Source organism: Kwoniella pini, chromosome 2 (genome assembly GCF_000512605.2).
Source record: "Kwoniella pini CBS 10737 chromosome 2, complete sequence".
NCBI classification, from domain to species: Eukaryota; Fungi; Basidiomycota; class Tremellomycetes; order Tremellales; family Cryptococcaceae; genus Kwoniella; species Kwoniella pini.
The window spans coordinates 2,048,801-2,066,022 of record NC_091717.1 but is presented as its reverse complement, the minus strand read 5'-3'; the positions used below and the strand labels follow the sequence as shown (position 1 = coordinate 2,066,022).

General features: G+C 44.7%; 6 protein-coding genes across 6 annotated transcripts; 5 read left to right on the top strand and 1 right to left on the bottom strand.

The window, feature by feature from the left end:
* Window positions 1–458: 458 nt before the first annotated feature.
* On the top strand, window positions 459–2,469 carry I206_102104 (uncharacterized protein; the record flags this gene model as incomplete). The annotated part of the gene is made up of 7 exons (XM_019158502.1): window positions 459–656; window positions 813–920; window positions 1,019–1,115; window positions 1,201–1,293; window positions 1,355–1,605; window positions 1,667–1,983; window positions 2,046–2,469. The coding sequence occupies 7 exons, from the start codon at window positions 459–461 to the stop codon at window positions 2,467–2,469; spliced, it is 1,488 nt and encodes a 495-aa protein (XP_019008248.1).
* Window positions 2,470–2,870: 401 nt separating this feature from the next.
* Window positions 2,871–5,183, top strand: I206_102103 (phenylalanine-tRNA ligase, alpha subunit; the record flags this gene model as incomplete). Its single annotated transcript, XM_019158503.1, has 9 exons — window positions 2,871–3,038; window positions 3,301–3,450; window positions 3,517–3,959; window positions 4,043–4,158; window positions 4,243–4,477; window positions 4,559–4,650; window positions 4,727–4,803; window positions 4,859–4,918; window positions 4,983–5,183. 9 exons carry the CDS (start codon window positions 2,871–2,873, stop codon window positions 5,181–5,183), a joined length of 1,542 nt encoding a protein of 513 aa, XP_019008249.1.
* Window positions 5,184–6,135: 952 nt separating this feature from the next.
* On the top strand, window positions 6,136–8,541 carry I206_102102 (uncharacterized protein; the record flags this gene model as incomplete). Its single annotated transcript, XM_019158504.1, has 11 exons — window positions 6,136–6,559; window positions 6,673–6,980; window positions 7,052–7,091; window positions 7,153–7,162; window positions 7,236–7,378; window positions 7,441–7,560; window positions 7,624–7,667; window positions 7,734–7,877; window positions 7,957–8,203; window positions 8,264–8,385; window positions 8,461–8,541. The coding sequence occupies 11 exons, from the start codon at window positions 6,136–6,138 to the stop codon at window positions 8,539–8,541; spliced, it is 1,683 nt and encodes a 560-aa protein (XP_019008250.1).
* Window positions 8,542–8,845: 304 nt separating this feature from the next.
* I206_102101 (uncharacterized protein) lies at window positions 8,846–11,736 on the bottom strand (the record flags this gene model as incomplete). Its single annotated transcript, XM_070202507.1, has 9 exons — window positions 8,846–8,958; window positions 9,022–9,126; window positions 9,182–9,437; window positions 9,554–9,847; window positions 9,929–10,260; window positions 10,334–10,838; window positions 10,953–11,210; window positions 11,286–11,497; window positions 11,580–11,736. The coding sequence occupies 9 exons, from the start codon at window positions 11,734–11,736 to the stop codon at window positions 8,846–8,848; spliced, it is 2,232 nt and encodes a 743-aa protein (XP_070058608.1).
* A 540-nt stretch (window positions 11,737–12,276) lies between these two features.
* I206_102100 (uncharacterized protein) lies at window positions 12,277–15,149 on the top strand (the record flags this gene model as incomplete). Its single annotated transcript, XM_019158506.1, has 2 exons — window positions 12,277–13,024; window positions 13,093–15,149. The coding sequence occupies 2 exons, from the start codon at window positions 12,277–12,279 to the stop codon at window positions 15,147–15,149; spliced, it is 2,805 nt and encodes a 934-aa protein (XP_019008252.1).
* Window positions 15,150–15,803: 654 nt separating this feature from the next.
* I206_102099 (uncharacterized protein) lies at window positions 15,804–16,859 on the top strand (the record flags this gene model as incomplete). The annotated part of the gene is made up of 5 exons (XM_070202506.1): window positions 15,804–15,959; window positions 16,007–16,093; window positions 16,140–16,340; window positions 16,397–16,475; window positions 16,528–16,859. 5 exons carry the CDS (start codon window positions 15,804–15,806, stop codon window positions 16,857–16,859), a joined length of 855 nt encoding a protein of 284 aa, XP_070058607.1.
* Window positions 16,860–17,222: the final 363 nt, after the last annotated feature.

Here is a 17,222-nt window from a genome sequence, read left to right as displayed (position 1 = left end):
TCATAGGAAGAATCTGTATCTTCAATGAAATTGGTTGTTTAGATACGGAACTCAACTTAAGCAATTTTCACAAAGATCAAAGGCACCCGCCAACAAAACACATTGTATTCTCACCATTCTCCCTGTAACTGCCATATACGACAAGAAAAGAGCAGCTAAAATTGAAAGCTCCTTTCAACCGATTACTGTCCTTTACCGCCATCGCAATCTCAGTCGAATCACTCTGATCAAACTCACTTTTGATTCAGAATATCATTCAGTACTCATTCACACATCTACATCAGAACTTAAAGCCAACGATATACCCTACAATAGGCAAAGGCAAAACGGAAGAAAAGGTAGACTCGCAGGTCGAGACCAGACCACACAATTTCCCATTGCGAACCAACGTTCGATACAATCATCAACGTCAAAATAATTGCTGCGGAACGAAAAGTACCACTTAGGAATTTCCCAAGATGTGCTGCTCTGAAGCAGACTGGAAGCGAGAAGTAGTGCCAGATCATAAATTCGACTTTGTGAATGTCAGAGAATTTCATAAAACGGATATCTGGACTAGAATCAAATATATCTTCAAATATGTTTTCTTGCTCAAATCGATAGCAGTGTACGGATTAGATATATTTACGGCTAGTACGATGATTGTCTCGAATCACGTGAGTGGTGTTGTTTCTGTTGTTTTCACCGATACAAAGCAAGGTTTATCTCGATGGCCGCCAATGATGGACGTCGATGAACAGACGGCTCGGACTGGAACAAGCTATAACAATTTACGATTCAACAATGCTGACTCGTGATTTCGGATTTTTTAGTGGACAAACTCGATCGGCCAGCGATGTGGAGACAACTGTGCAATTGATGTGCAGTTCAAGATCGCAAAATGGGTCTTCGTAGGATGTATTATATTCTCGTTCCTACTGGTGAGTGAAGCAACCATTACATTATGTTGTACCTACACGTCGAATTGGCTAGTCCGCAGCTGCGAAACGCCTAATTGACAATTTGTTCTCTCCATAAGCTCGGTTACGAAACGTGGAAAGCCAAACAAGTGATCGATTCCCGTGATATTTCTTATGCTTTTACGAACTTGATGGCAAACGATTACTATTCTTTCCGTGAGCCTCTCTGTCGAAATGACTGCTGTCCTTCTCTCGTTCATGTGCGGACCATTCGCTGATCGTTGAGATCTTTCAACATTAGGTGCATATGACAACTTTTGCTTGTTCTGTCATATCGAAGGATCGACGAAAAAGAAAGATGACTTCGCTTTCTTCATTTTCTTCACCTTTAAAGGTATGTTTCCCATCTTGTTGAGATCTGTAGATGCGGTCAATCTGACAAGTCGTGGACATAGGATGGAAACGACTCCTCTTGGCTGATGGACCACGTCAATCGATAAATGCTCTCGTGCTTTACTCCTTCGCCTATGCCAATGGATTCCAGACAAGCGATATACCTGCTTATTGGGATAATTCAGCTGTCACTGCCATGTTGCTGTTTGCGATGATTGCCACCGTCTTGATTTTTGCTGGTTCCCTGTTGCTGCTTATTGTGGCTGCTGTGTTTTATGTGCCACTTCTATGCTATATTCAAGGGAATCTAAAGGTACGCTTTATCGACCGAATAGATGAGCGGACGCAGGCTAATACGGCCCTGACTGTTGTAGGAATATGTCTGTCACAAAGTGGACAAACGAATCTCTGAACTAATAAAGAAAAAACAGAGGCAAAGAATCGCACGAAATGCCGCTCTGGAGAAGAAAATGGCTCAAGGTGGACTCAAGAACGCCAAGGGAGAAGTATTGGATACAACGATGCCTCAACCCACTTTACCACAAATCAGACTTGAAGACGATGATAGTGGAAGGCTAGAAAAAGCGCGTAGAAAAGCTGAAAGAAGTGGTTCCGAGACGCCTGGGTTGAGCCAAAGAGGCCCTTACGAATATCCGCCTGCTGCAGCAAGCTACAGTACCGACTACGGAAGGTGCGTTTCTATGGGTCGTGATCCATAGCGATCTCGATTATCGATGCTAACATACGTTACAGTTCAACAAATCTACTCGGAAACGCTGCTCCACTAGGTATATCATACCCTCCACCAGCCCTTTCTCAGATGACAAGCAATAACTATGATAGACCTTTTTCGCCCTCTTTCCCCACTTCAAGGTCAAACTCAGATTTGACACAACCACCTTCTCTGCCACCTTCAAGGAGTCATTCAAATTTATCACAACCTTCTTTCCCACCTTCTAGATCTTACTCTGATTTGTCGTCATCACAACCTCTACAGAATGGTAGGATATCCCCATTTAACAATGATGGCTATACACGGAATTCTTATGGTAGTGGGCATAGTGGTGGACTGCCATATGACGAGTCATATTATTCAACTGCCAATGCTGGTTATGATATGAGTCAAAATAATCATAGTCATGCTCCTTATACCCAAGGGCAAAATCATGGTTGGTAGACGCTTCTGACAATGTGTTGTTTTTTCGGGATATCTGCGTATTTGTATTATATGTATAATATTGACTTGCTTTGCATCATCGCTACGATAAGCACATATCGGCAGATCACGACAGCTTAGGCGCGCCTGATACCCCCATACAAGGAATGCTCAGAACCCGCCTGCCTAAAAGAGCGAGTCAATCGGCAGGGACCGAGCGATTTGTTGAGCTAACGTTTTTGGTGGAATTGCTTAAAATGTTTCAAATATTCAACATTGAAATAGTGTAATCCCATATATACTATAATTCATAGAGATAACATCCATATCGACTCTTGCTTCGCAGTCTGTTGAATCTCTGAGGGCGTTATAGCATCTTTAGAAAAGATCATCAATAGTGATATCCCGGCAGATTTGACAAAATGTCATCTCCTACTCCCGAATCAATCCAATCCTTGATACTTCAAACTCTCTCTACGTCAAATACCATCCCTGACTCCCGAGAATTATCTATCGATGGCCAAACTCTGAATACATCCGAGGATCAGAATGCGATCAGAGGTGTATTGGATAGTCTGCAGAGGAAAGAGGTGAGTCGAAAGAGTCGCTTCTTTTAGCGTCAAGGGTGCATTTCGACAATGCCAATGTGAAACGATATAAGAGTGATTTGCTTCGATGAGACGAAGGTGAAGGGAGGTGTCATAGGAGTAAGCCGTGCGAATGGAGAAAAGATTCAATCGCAAGGCCAGGAAACGCATTGCGTTTATGCGCCCATACACCTGCGTCCCTTTGCGCTTCTATCATCTACCTGCTTGTAATCGTAATCTTGCTGACTACTACTACTTCGCGCAGATGGTAGAATACAAACAAATCACTGCTACATCTTTCACACTCACAGAAGAAGGTCAATTGATAAATGAGAAAGGATCACATGAAATTAGGGTATGGCAAGTATTACCTGTCAAAGGTCAAGGTGAACCAATCACTGTACCGGATTTACAGGTAAGTCAAGTTAACTCGCATCTATGAATAGCTCATGAAACTGTGCTAATCATATGACTATCCTAGAAACTCGTCGGAGCGGACGTAGCCAAGATAGGACAATCAAATGCTTTCAAGAAAAAATGGATATCAAAAGATGGACCAGGTTTCGTCAGGGCAGTCGAACAACCTCCAAAGGATGAGACCGCTGAACAGCTGAAAGAAATTTCGAGTACGGGTAATTTGAAGATAGCTGGAAGTGAGAATGCGATAAAAGAACTACAAAAGAGGAAATTGATTTTACCTAAAAAACATATACATTACTCCGTTACGAAAGGTCCTCAATTCTCAACAGAAGTCAAACAATTAGAAACTGATTTGACGGTTGAAATGCTTCAATCTGGTGCATGGAAAGAATCCTCTTTCAAAACCTATAACTTTGCTGCAGCTGGTCAACCCACAGATGGAGGCGCTTTACATCCGCTATTGAAGGTCAGAGAGGAATTCAGGAATATCTTCTTTGATATGGGGTATGTCGCAATTTCTTTTCCAATTACCTACTCGCTACAATTCATTCCAAACAGCAGTACCTAATATTATCAACGTTGTACAGGTTCACCGAAATGCCTACCAATCAATTTGTTGAATCTGCTTTCTGGAACTTCGATGCAATGTTCGTACCCCAACAACATCCAGCAAGAGAGGTGCAGGACACTTTCTACGTGAAAAGTAAGTCGCATAACTTTGAATTCTGTCTCATGAGAATATCAGTCAGGTGCGATGGCGAGGTCTAACCTGTCCTTTTGCTCTTAGGCCCCGTCAAAGCTCTTCAACCTGATCCCGAATACTACGAGCGAGTACGAAAAATACATGAAGAAGGGGGATATGGATCGATAGGATACCGAGCGCCCTTCTCTAGGGAGGAAAGTGAAAAACTGTTACTAAGGACTCATACTACCGCTGTGTCGACTGCTATGTTGTATGAATTGGCAAATCAACCAGGAGGCTTCAAGCCTGCTAAGATGTATAGTATCGATCGGGTCTTCAGGTAAGTTGAAGTCACTCTGCCATTCGACTTTTGATCACGGCACGCAACATGGCAGATGCTTAATCACTCGTTTTATCTCAGAAACGAGGCAATGGATGCTACTCATTTAGCTGAATTCCATCAAGTCGAAGGTGTGGTGGCTGATTACAACATCACTTTGGGGCACTTGATTGGTAAGTACAGTGGCTGCTCTTTTTCCCTGCCGAAATCGTTCGAAACCCATAATTCTAACGTTAAACACCTCGACAGCTTTCATGCAAGAATTCTTCGCGAAGACCGGTAACCACAAGTTGAGGTTCAAACCTGCATACAACCCTTATACCGAAGTGAGTTCCGAGGCATACCAAGATTGCCATGTCTCTGCTGATGAGTGCGCCGTAGCCAAGTATGGAAGTCTTTTCATGGCACGAAGGTTTAGGTAAATGGATTGAGATCGCCAATGTGAGTTCTTCGTTCGCTATGCTACTCAAGCGACATTCTCTCTTGGCTGACATTCCATGCACAGTCCGGTATCTTCCGACCTGAGATGTTAGAGCCAATGGGTCTACCCAAAGGAGTCCGAGTGTTGGGTTGGGGAATGTCATTAGAAAGACCAACTATGATTAAATACAAAATAGGAGACATCAGAACATTGGTTGGGCACAAGACTGATTTAGATCAAGTCAAGAAGAGAGCCGCGGTCAGATTAGAAAAAGGAGATGATTAGAATAATCAGTATCAACGCGGGGGCTGCGGAGACAATATTGGGGTAGACGCGACCGAGAAGCTTTTCAAGAGATACAGAAAGGTCCAGGTCTTGCAAAGGTATGACAGGAACGGAGGCTAGTATGAGAGTTACTTGACCTTTTACAAGTATGATATACAGGGACGTACTAGTCTGCCCAAAGCATGCATATAGGTAGATAGATGATTTTCACATGGTTCAGGAAAATGTCTTAGAGCCAATTTACTTGTGATCAGAAAGATGCTAATGGCTGGTTTGATTATTGGGACTTGATATTCAGGTGCATAACGCTATAAACCTTATTAGGCTGTAACCCTGAGTTTTGATTGAATCCGTTACTGATCCAGTAATCTTGTCATAGATTTCCTGATTTTTAGCGCGTTTTTTACCCAACTTTAAATCGAAGAATAGCAACGTAAGTTTGTAACTCATCACCTTTGCCTCAGGAATCCAGAATGTCAGAGTGCGCGGTTTTATCATGGTTATAGTGATCTGAGACACGATCTTCAGTAATATCAATTCAAGAAAGTGTAAACAAAGAGTCATTTGAGGGAAAAGCCAAGATCGGAGAAGAGGGTCTCAGAATGGACGTGATGAGTTGAATCTTATTGATTTATACGCCTCCCTTTTCCTCGCCTCTGAAAGAGTATACTGCTCGTCAGTACATTGTAATCGATTCATCATTCGGTAAATTGTCTGATTAGACAAGATAGAGAAGATTACAGATTTACGAATAGATAGCAAAATCTCATTACTTTGACACAATCCATGAGACCTGGAAAGAAAATCTCTAGTGGAGATAGATCAGCATCATCAAATTCACTATCAGGAATTGCTTAAGCAACAATCGCGATCAACAGCCAGTCATTAGTACCACTTTGGCTATAGCTTACACACACTATCCGACTCACTCATGCCGTTAACGACAATAACGATGTTTGCCATGCCTCATTTAAATAAACGGTTGATGCTCCGTACGGGGTTTATATCAATCTCAATAATACTTCTGATTCTCTTAGCACCGGGTTTAACATCATACGACGATAACAGTGAATCAGAAACAGCAGATCGTCCTTCAAGTAGTCCGTATATAGATAGCGGTGAAGTTAATGGGTGGAACTGGGATGCCAACCAAGAGAAACGGTTTAATAGTATTGGAAATCATAAGACCAATACGAAAAGTGGATGGTCATCCAGAACAAAGACGAAATTAAAAGATATTATTAATGGAAGGAAATGGAAAGACGCTCAAGCGGCTTTATATGGAAGGGATGGCTACGAGAGTGTAAGCGATGCGGTAGGAAAGGATGGTTGGGTAAATCTAGAAAAGGATCTGATTGTGACGAGATACGAAGGAGGTGAGTCATCGTCATGGAGTTCGAGAGCTTTGGGGTCTATCCCCAGAATACCTTGCCGATGTAGCCTTGACCTCACAATGTTGCCAATTGCTTACAACGATACATCATGATAGGTACACCGGGATACCAAGTGTTCTCCAATCTATACTTGGTGAACTCTGTGCTTACATCGGTAGTACCAAGTAAGAATCGATTAGTGATATCCGATGAAAGTATGGAAAACGAAATTCAAATGGATATGGAGATGCAAGAACATCTTTCTGAAGAAACCTCTCATTCCAGGAAATTCCCGGATGTGAAGTATATCATGTCGAGCGAGAAAAGAGGTGTAGGCGCCGGTGAAGACAGGTGGAAAGTAGTCGATCAAGATGTTGGCAGAGAGGAGATTGGAAGGAAGGGGTTCAGATTGGGTGGAGTAACAGTAAGCTCTCATCCCGTCTCTCCTATCTGGCATGGGATGGGAAGCGGAAGTCTGACTCAGTGAGTATATAGTACATCTTCAATGACCCTCCTGGACCAGATGGCTATCTCGGTAAGTTCGCTTTCGCTTCTCTCTACTTTACGGATATGGCTGAGCATCATCGGCCCTTTAGTTTACTTCAGGTGTGTTGTGCATCACAGTTGTGGACACTGTCCCTGAAAACGAAAATCAAACTGATGATCTTGTCGTTCCCAGACACTTCGTCCTCGAAGCATTTTTGGGCGCAACAAGGGTACTTGCTTCAACCTTATCCGGATCAACTGTGATACCGACACCTAAGAGAGTTTGGTTTCCCCGTTCTACATCTGAACCAAGTTGGAGAGATGATAGAGGTGAAAGTGCGTTCAAATATTCACCTGTTTGTATTAAAGACGATGTGACAGCTGAGACCCGTCAATAGATGCCTGGTTTCTGGCTCATGCGTTGCCAGCTGCTACTATCGAAGATAAAAACGGATGGGATGACAAGAGTACTGCTGGATTACCCATCTTACTGGAAAAAGTGGTGATCATCGATCGATGTAAGCTAAATATGCCCTTCCCATAATATCTCGTTTGATCGGGCTGAGACGCGGATGCGATAGGGGCAGCACATTCCTCAGGTGGTGAAGTTGGGAAATGGGGTAAAGTGAGTCGACACGTTGGGTGAAAACTCGATATTCTTTTGTCCTTTTTATACTGATGATTTGGGTAGATGAACGCCCTCATTCCGTCGTTGCCAGCTGTGAAAACGTTCTGGGAGCCCTTCCGCTCCAACGTGATACGCTCTCTAGGCGTAGATGGACACTCCGAAATCGGTTCTAGGGGATTACCAGTCATAGTGTATGTCGATCGACAAGTAAGTCTAGCCTGCGCTGTATGTAAGAAAGGAACAGGACTACGAAGCTCATGTTTTTATTTTTTTTGGAAACTCGCAGAAGGAAAGCCCAAAGTTGAAGCAATCCGATCATAATGCTCTTGTAGAGGGCTTAATGAGCTTAACGAATATTGCAGAAGTCCATGTAGCTAGAATTGCCGCCATGAGCAAAGCTCGTCAGGTAGAACTTATGGGCAGGGCACAGGTGATCGTCTCATTACATGGTGATGAACTTTTCACTTCGCTCTGGATGCCTCAACGTGAAAATTCATTAGTAATTGAACTGTTCGAAGAAGGGGGCTTTGTCCGTAAGTCTCTCTGAAAGGTATCATCCCCATAAAACTCCAAGCTGATCAGGGCACAACTAGGTGACTTCGAATTATTGGCTAGTGGATTGAACCACAAATACGTGGCTATTTCAGGTGATCAAATCCTAATTGAAGAAAAATGGAGAGAGACAGGATCGACTAAAGGGCCAGAAAGAGATAATGTGAGTACCAAAATGGCCGATTGTTAGAGTCAAATCAAGATAGTAAAACTGACGAAAGTACATGAATTGTGATAGGGGGAGATCAGTATAAATACAGAATTAATCATCAGAACTATAGAAGAAACGTTAAATATCAATTCAATCGCTGACGATTAGGCCTGACGACTAAATATCATTCTTGGGCTTTTTGTTATCCTTACACCATCATTTGTATCTATATTTGCACATGTAGAATAATATCATAATCAATCTACGTCAAGATCGACTGTTGAGAGCTTCGGGCAAGGTATCATCAAATCGTATCCGATTGTGCAAGTCGGATTGAATCGGTCACTGCAACTGTTCTTGAGTGTCGCCGTGACTGAACCAACATAGACGCGTTTTCTGTCGACCTAAAGGCAAAGCGATACTGGCTTGTGAGTATCTCATGGAGATATACGGATAACATATATATTACACATTATATACCGAACACTTCCAACCCCATTACAGCTGCTTTACCTAATTTATCGTGTATACTTAAAACAGGTACCAACGTATAATTACACTTTAGCATTGACAAGAAAGTCGTCACTGCAAAGTAAGGACGATCAGTTTTCAGTCACTTCATGCAGCAGCGGTCAAGGGGATACTGACGTTCACGTTCGACTCCATCTAGATGATATATCCGCATCGTTACAGCATTATCGAATAATCTTGAGGTCGACGTAATAGTCGATACACTCGACAAGTCATTCATATCTTGAAAGCAACCACATCAATAGAGAGCAGTGAAATCTTAGATGTGATGACTCACCTCTCACGCATATTCCTCCCCTTGAACCTTGGTTTAAGCCTGAAGCATGGTATGCTTCCCAGCGTATACCGTGCTCTTGACCCGCTTCATAGACTGGCTGTAAATCCTCATCTTCGTCATCATCGAGCACTGCGCTCGCGGATAATGGGTCGACCCCTTTTCGACCTGAATGTAAATTGACTTGATATTCAATCAAAGCTGACTTAGGTAATTCTTTGGCTTGCACGAAAATGACTGGAGTTCGAGAATCGCCATTCTAGAGGGAAAACACCAGTGCCGGTCAGCATTCTACATACCTCAAGCTCCAACGACGACCCTGACTTCTTGCAGGGAGTCCAGATCTTGAAATGTCGTCCATTAGGGTCGACTTACTCTCTCAATCCACAGATCCCACGCTTTCATTACTATCTTCAATCCATTGGTACATGAATCCATCTCATTCGTTAAGAGGGGTGTCGCCCACCAAGCCGTACAACTTTCAATCCATCCTTCCCACCCACCACCTGTGTAGTTCTTGCTCCGCAAAACATCGGCTATTCTGCCTACATGCTGTAATGCCAACACAGCTTGGTGGGAGTATGGTGAACCTCTAAGTGGTGGCAGTGGCAAAGTCAAAGACGGAGGCAGAAGAGGTATTTGACCTGCTAAGTGAACCCGGTTATTTACCTGGATCAGAAATAGTCAGTTAGCCTACTTTGGCTTCCCAAGTGAAAGAACGCAGAATTCCAATAAGGAGATCACACTCACCATGACTGCTTGACTATAAGGTCCTATATTAGCAGGAGCCCAGTAACTTAGGCCTTGAACATGTAACGCATTTCTGTTTCCTATAAACTTGGCTTCTTCGCCTTCCTTTGTGTGTTTTGAGTCGAAGAAGGGTGCATCGTCAAAACCAACAATTTCAACACGTACTCTCGCCCCCGACAAAGGGACTGCGACTGTCGCTCTAGAAGGAGGCGAAGTGCCGAAATATGACTTGTACACCTCGTTTGCAGGTAAGAAGAGGGCCATAGAAGATAGGAGGAGGGTTATGTGGACGGTATGGAGAGGTAGAGACAGATTATTTGATTCGAGGGTTTCTACCAATCATCAAGTAAGCATTGTCTTGAGCATTTCGGGAGAAGCTAGTCAATTGGGAGGCAGACAGCTCACGGGATATCGCATCGAGACATCTTCTCAGCTCCTGTGCAACATCTTCCCCCTTTATAGATGTGCCACTCATGCTGGCAGAAAACCACCTTCCTTTCCTTGAAACCCTCACTTGTCTCGCATTCATGCCAACCGGGTCCATGATCATACTATGATTCTGTTGATGCAAGCGCACCTGTGGACTGATTTGCAGCTGATCAAAACCGATATGACTTCCTAGTTCTCCCAAGAGGTCTTTGTGTTTGTCATCTAACCCTTCTTCATCTCTCTGGTCTTGATCGAGCCCTAGCATTTGTCGTAACTCCTTGACAGAAGGCTTTGTCCATCCTGCCTTTGCTTCCAATTCCGCATCTTCAATCTTCAGATATGCCACAGGATACGGTTCCGGATCCGTGATGATCGTTTGACATTTGTTCAGTTTCACCTTATGTGAGAACAGTGGGGTTGATAACGTGAATGTCTCATATTCGCCTCCTTCTCCTGCTGGATGGGACCCATAGCGAGCTTCCTATTCCATTGTCCCTACGCATCAGCTCTGTTCGTTACAGCCAATTTGTACGTCGTTTCGGGATCACTCGTGACAAAGGGACTTGTGTTCTGCCTGACGAAGAGACAAATTTACCAATTTCCGCAATAAAGGCATTATCTCTCCAAGTCTTTTACCAACGACATCCGTACCCAATCCGACTCCAGCTACTTTCATGAGCACAATATCCATATCGCAGCTTAACATCCGGTCCAGTAGTGGCAATTGTTGTGATTGCCATAAGTAGGCTAGAGACACCAAACTCAACCGAGAACAAACATGCTCTATACGAAGTCTTTGGTACGTTGAGAGGATCGCTCCTGAAGATAAAGCTGTAGCTTCGGGATGACGCTCCTATACCACGCCATGTCGCAAATCAGGTCGGCATTCAAGTGAAGAAAGGAATTTGAGGTAGATAATCTGACATACCATCACATCCTTGAGCAGTTTCGTCAGATCCTCGGTCTCGTCTCCTTCTTGTCCCGAGCCTTCTCCTCCCTTCAATCTGCTGCCATATTCGGGTCCCCTTGAGACCGCTTTACCCTTGATAACTCTGGTATACAGAGGAAGGTCCATTGACTTCGCAATAAGGTGTATCAGATTCGTGCCGACACTTTGATACAGATGAGAGTCGAGCTCGTCTACAAAAGAAGGTTCATAGGTTAAAGGACGATCGACAAATGAGAACCTCCTTCTCACTGTGTGTACAAGGATTGAACTGACCTACTCCAGGCTCAGGGGTCAGGGTTGCTAGAGCTACGATTTCATGGCCGTTCGCGACACAGTGCATAAGGTTAAAACAACTATCTTTTCCACCTGATACTAGTCCAATCACTTTATGTTTTATACCCGGAAGGGCGGATTGAAGTGGGTCCGACATGATGGCTGAAGGAATTGCTGGATTTTGTATTTTCGGTATCTGAGGATGTATCAAGACTACTGATACAGAATCAGGTGCCTCTTGGTGAAAATATCAGGTGTACGTGAAATATAAGTAACACAATGATATAACGATAAAAAGATGAAAAAAATGGGAAATAATGTAGAGTAGTAATTGTTATTTATGGGGACTCCACAATGTGACCTGTTTTAGAGAGAAGTGACGGAGATTGGTGATATATCCGTTTCACATTGTAACTCGACTACTTTAAAATGTACTCTTAGTTTAATTAGTTAGTCAACCTCTGTTAATCTACTCGTATTTCATCGACTTATTCTTACTCATTGAATGAAAAACCCTTCTCATTATTCCGTGCTGGTCTTCCATTCATGAGGACTAATAGCACCAGTCACCTGATTAATTAATCCCTTGAACGCTTACAGAGGAACAAGCACCGCTTCCTTCATTCTGCGCGTGGTTGATTCAATTATTCCCTCTCCCTCTCTCTCTCACCTGGAATTAAATTTGCCCAACTCCAAGATGACCAACACCACTTCAACACCCTCTTCATCCACCCAATGGCATACTATCTCTCCTCATACTCGACCGCTCACCCTCACAGTTCTCGAACTAACTCCATTAGCATTAACCCTGTCTTTATCACTCACTCCTCCTGCGCCTCACGCTCATACTGCCATCCCTCATCTGGTTCACAACAACCATCATACTCATGCTCAATCCCCATCTCACTCAAAATCTAAGAAAAGATTTAATACCACACCAAGGGGGAAAAGGCCAGTGGGCGAGAGTGAAGACGAAGATGAAGACCATAATTTAGATTATTCAGCATTAGTGGAAACTTCTTCCTTCAAAGACTTGCTTTCACACGGAGTAGTAGTTAGCGTCAACGGTCAAGCTTGGTCAAGAATATACGCCCATGTAAGCGAGGATGAGGATGAGGATGCTCATCACGGCGATCCGGAATTAGAATGGGAAGATGAAGACGCAACAAATACTGCTGTGGTAATAAGTGAAGAAGGTATAGAAGAAGGATCGATAACTAGGAGACGGCCACGTAAACCCCATTCCGCATCTTCTGCCCAGTCAGCCAACAACAAAGAGCTTGTCCTCGGCAATTCCAATGTAGGCTCCAGGAGGAAAAGTGGCAAGGAAAAGATGGATAAAGATAGAGCGGTAGTGGTTGTTTATGGCTTGAGTCCTGGTAAGGAATACGAAGTTGAATTGAGAGTCGTAGGACTGTTTAGTCAAGAAGGAGGAGAGGGAATGGGTAAGTCAGCCTTGAATATGGTATAGCATGGAATGGTTATTAAGCTGATGCACGACATCCGGTTATAGTCTCAACAAGCGTACTGATACCACCATCGCCAACGCCCAATTCTGGCTTACACCCACGCTCAAGGGCTAACTCGCTTCGCTCACGGTCCCGTCCTCGGTCACGATCAAATTCGCTGACTGGAGCATCGCCTGGCCATTCTCTCAACACCGGATCCTTGTCGCACACCCGTTCCTCAGATGCGATTGCGACTCTGGACTCTCTCGCATCGAATGATACCCTTTCACCGGAGTCCGCTACGATCATTCCCACTCCAGTACTGAACGCAGTAGATACCCAGACCGCTCAGCTGAGACATTTGATTGCCACAGCTCATGCAGAAAAGGATCACCTGCAAACCCAGATCAAAGAAGCCCGTCGTACATCCCAGAGACAAGAAGCGGCTCTGAAAGCAGAGATAGAAAATGTCAAAAAAGCAATTGAAAAAGCTGGATCTATGGATTTACGATCCAAACAAAAGGCCTTAGCAACTCAGGAACAGGTGAAACAAGCCTGGAATGGGGCTGAATCGGCCGAGAAAGAAGCAAATGACGTTGAAATGGGTTTAGATACTCTTGAATCGAAATTGGAGGCTTTAAGGATTGAGGTGGATGCTTTCCAGCATGACTGGCAAGCCATGCAAAGCCGCGAAGAGGAATTAAAGGACAAAGATAAAAAGTCAAGGTCAGACGAAGACAAGAAGTTGAACGAGATATTGAGTAAAATCGACAAGTTGAAGCTCAAGAAACAGAAAAGAGAATCGGAAAGGTCGGAATTGGAGAAGAGATTAGAAGACCTTGAACAACAGAAAACTGAAGCAGAAAGCAGGAATAACGAAGAGAGGAATAATAGAAAGAACGCTGCTAGTTATTACGCAGCCGGCTATGGTCAACATGATCAACATCATCACGCCCAACATGGGAATTTAGGCGTAGGCACCGGACAAGGAGGACAAAGGAGTCTGAGTGCTCATCCTTCACTCAGTAATCTGAACGGACACTATGCTGCTGGGCCTGCTTACCGACCCAGAGGGAACAACATACAAGGATATCAACCTCGTTTCCCGTCTGCAGGATCCACTCTTACGGGGCATCATCGTCCAAACCCGACACAACCTTCCCCGACGCATCCAAACAACTTTTACAGCATACAACTTCCTACCAATCAAGCAAACTCCAGCACCTCGCCTGCGTTCCGGCCACCTGTGCCGCACCCGAAGACAGTACCCTCAAGATCGACTTCAGGATCTACTCCGTCTGGTACTTCCGGTCAGAGCGGAAGTGGTGCAGGAGTCAATGCAGCTGCTTTACCATTCCATCCTACTGGTTTCTCTCCCTCACCTTCCCTCGAACATGCAAATACGTCAACACATCATACCACCATGATGCCACCTCAGCTGCAACACAGAATCTACCTGCCAAATGTCAGACCTAGACCCACGCCCAATTTCCATCCACCACCAAGCGTCTTAGCAGAACAGGCGCAAGCTCAAGCTCAGAAATCAAATAGTTCTAGCGGATCGGGCAATTCCCCAGCATTACCCATTGCACAGACGGGACAGCCAGAAGGCGGTAGATCCCCTAATACCTCACCACCAGCCTTTCCACCACTGCCTGCTTCAAGCAATACTAGCAAACCACCAGTAGGAACTGCAGCAACCGGACCAAGCTTAGCATCAATCATTACTCGTGCGGTACTTAGTCCGACGTCCCACTTGGCGCAACAGAGCCAAGCCGCGAATTTGGGAAATGTAGCATCGAGTGTACTGAAACATCCTTCAGCACTATCTGGAGAGCATGTAGACTTGTCAGGTGGGGTCAGCAGGAAGAACTCGACCTCGACCTCGACCTCTACTCCGCCTTCTTCAGCTAGAGCATCTACCAATAGTGCGACTACAGGGGCATCAACGACAGGTGAATTCCCACCGTTGAGTCCGACTTGGCCTATCCGTAGAGAAGGTACCCCGCCAGTGGCAAACATCTGGGGGAAAGATGGACAAAGAGAAAGAGAAAGGGATACATCAGTAGGGAATGCTATTTTGAGGAAGCCTGAGCGAAGCGGGAGTGGTTATATGGAATAAAAGGGCGGGTCACTCTGTGTACACCATGAGAAGCAGAATATCAGTACAGAGAGACTCAATATCTTAATAGCGGAGGCGTCTAATTCTCTGGGCTCATTGATGTACCAATTTATCTTGAGATCTCCCGTGATTTTAGATGGCATGTATTTCGTACCATAGGAAATAACCATCACAACTGCTCAAGCTCATCGAGATGGCTGCTCTCCGATATATACCGTATGGAGTGATCATGCGCAGCGTCTTTTGCATGGTTGCTCCAACTGGTACATATAATCGATAGGCTATTGGGGACTACAACCCTTGTCATGAAGATGTACAAAAAAAAAGATTGTTCGATGCTCACAATATTCAGAGCCGCATGACTCATCTCACAGCCGCGACTCCGTTTGATAGTATATCAACGATGAGTTGTAGAACCCTTACAATTCGTGCACGCTTAGTGTCCGGCCCTTGCAAGTTGTGACCGCTGTATATTGCAATCGAATGGCTGGATTGTTATGCCCTGCGGTCTGTTGTCGAGATCTGGTTGTCATGACCGACGGCTATGTAACAATCTTCTTATTTGTCTACCTTTGGCTTTTGTCTATCAGTGACCTCCAATATCATCTTTGACGACATCAATCCATCACTTCAAATCGCAGTCAGCATCTCCAAATGCATACGAAGAAAATTGCGCTCATCACAGGTTGCTCAGATCCTACTTCTCTGGGTGCAGCTTTAGCTCTCGACTTGCTCGCCAGGGGTTGGAAGGTGTATGCCCCTGCGATAGATGTCGAAACAATGTCAGCTTTGGCCAAAGCGGGGTGTAGCGTATGTCTTTATCTCTTCTTGCCGAAATACTCTCTGACTCTTCCCAGGTCTTGCCCCTCGATGTGACAAACGAGGATCATATCCAAGGGTCCGCACGCACCATAGGCACCAAACTAGATTTGCTGATCAACAACGTGAGCAATTCAAAACGCAGGCGCACACTGATGTCCGTATACTAAGGCAGCAGTCGAAGGTCTTGGTCCGTTGCTCGACACCGACCCCTCTCAACTTCACGAGATGTACCGAATCAATATGTTTGGTCCACTACGATTGATTCAAGTTCTTTCAAACGCTTTGATCGGCTCTCGCGGATGTGTGGTCAACATCGGAAGTGTAGGGGTGTATGGCTTACCTTTCCACGGAGCCTACGCAAGTAGTAAGGCGAGCAATTCCAATCAATTCTTCCCCCATTGATGGAGACTGAGGCGTTGCCGCAGGCCGCTTTCCAAGTTCTAAGTGATGTGTTGAGACGCGAAACTGCTCCTCTTGGTCTTCGAGTAATCACAGTTGAACTCGGTAAGTGCGGATTCCACGTTGGACGACTCAAGATGCTGAGACCTCAGCGTAGCCATGGTAATGACCGCTATGTTACGAGGAGAGAATCCCTACCGCGCCGATCTTCCAGAAGCTCAGCGCTCTCCGCACTTCTCACGTTGGTATTCGACTATCGCCCCACGTTATCGGAATGATCTCGTCGAACTAAGCAAGAAAGCTATGCCCGCTTCTAAGGCGGCGAAGCAGATCATCGATGCCATTGACAATGAAGGGAGTCTGAAGATCTGGATCGGAACCATGGCTTGGATTTTCAGATGGATGTGGCCATACTTGTCGACAGCCAGACAGGACAAGATTAATCGAGATCTGCTCCACGTGAATATGTTGAAGACGAAGGCGGACTGAATCACACTGAGAGCAGTAGCCAGTTGACGAACGCATGTAATCCATCTCACCGCTTTACTTGATGTCGGTCTTGCATTCAAACATACCGTGTGTCGCAGATCGTTTTCATAACGAGCCATAAAAATTTACGCAAACACAATTTACCGCGAGTTGTTGATGGGAGCGAACCTGAATTGCCAAAATTTGCTGATCAAACAGATAGTCGCTTTTAGGGCAAGTACTCGTCGTAGGAAGAAGCATGAGACGTGTTAATTGTCATTTTGGGCGGTGTCTTGGCTGTCGCATTTGGGGTATATTCTGATCGATGAAGATGTTCCAGGAATACACAGCGACAATGGTCACAACAAATCCATATGAGATCCC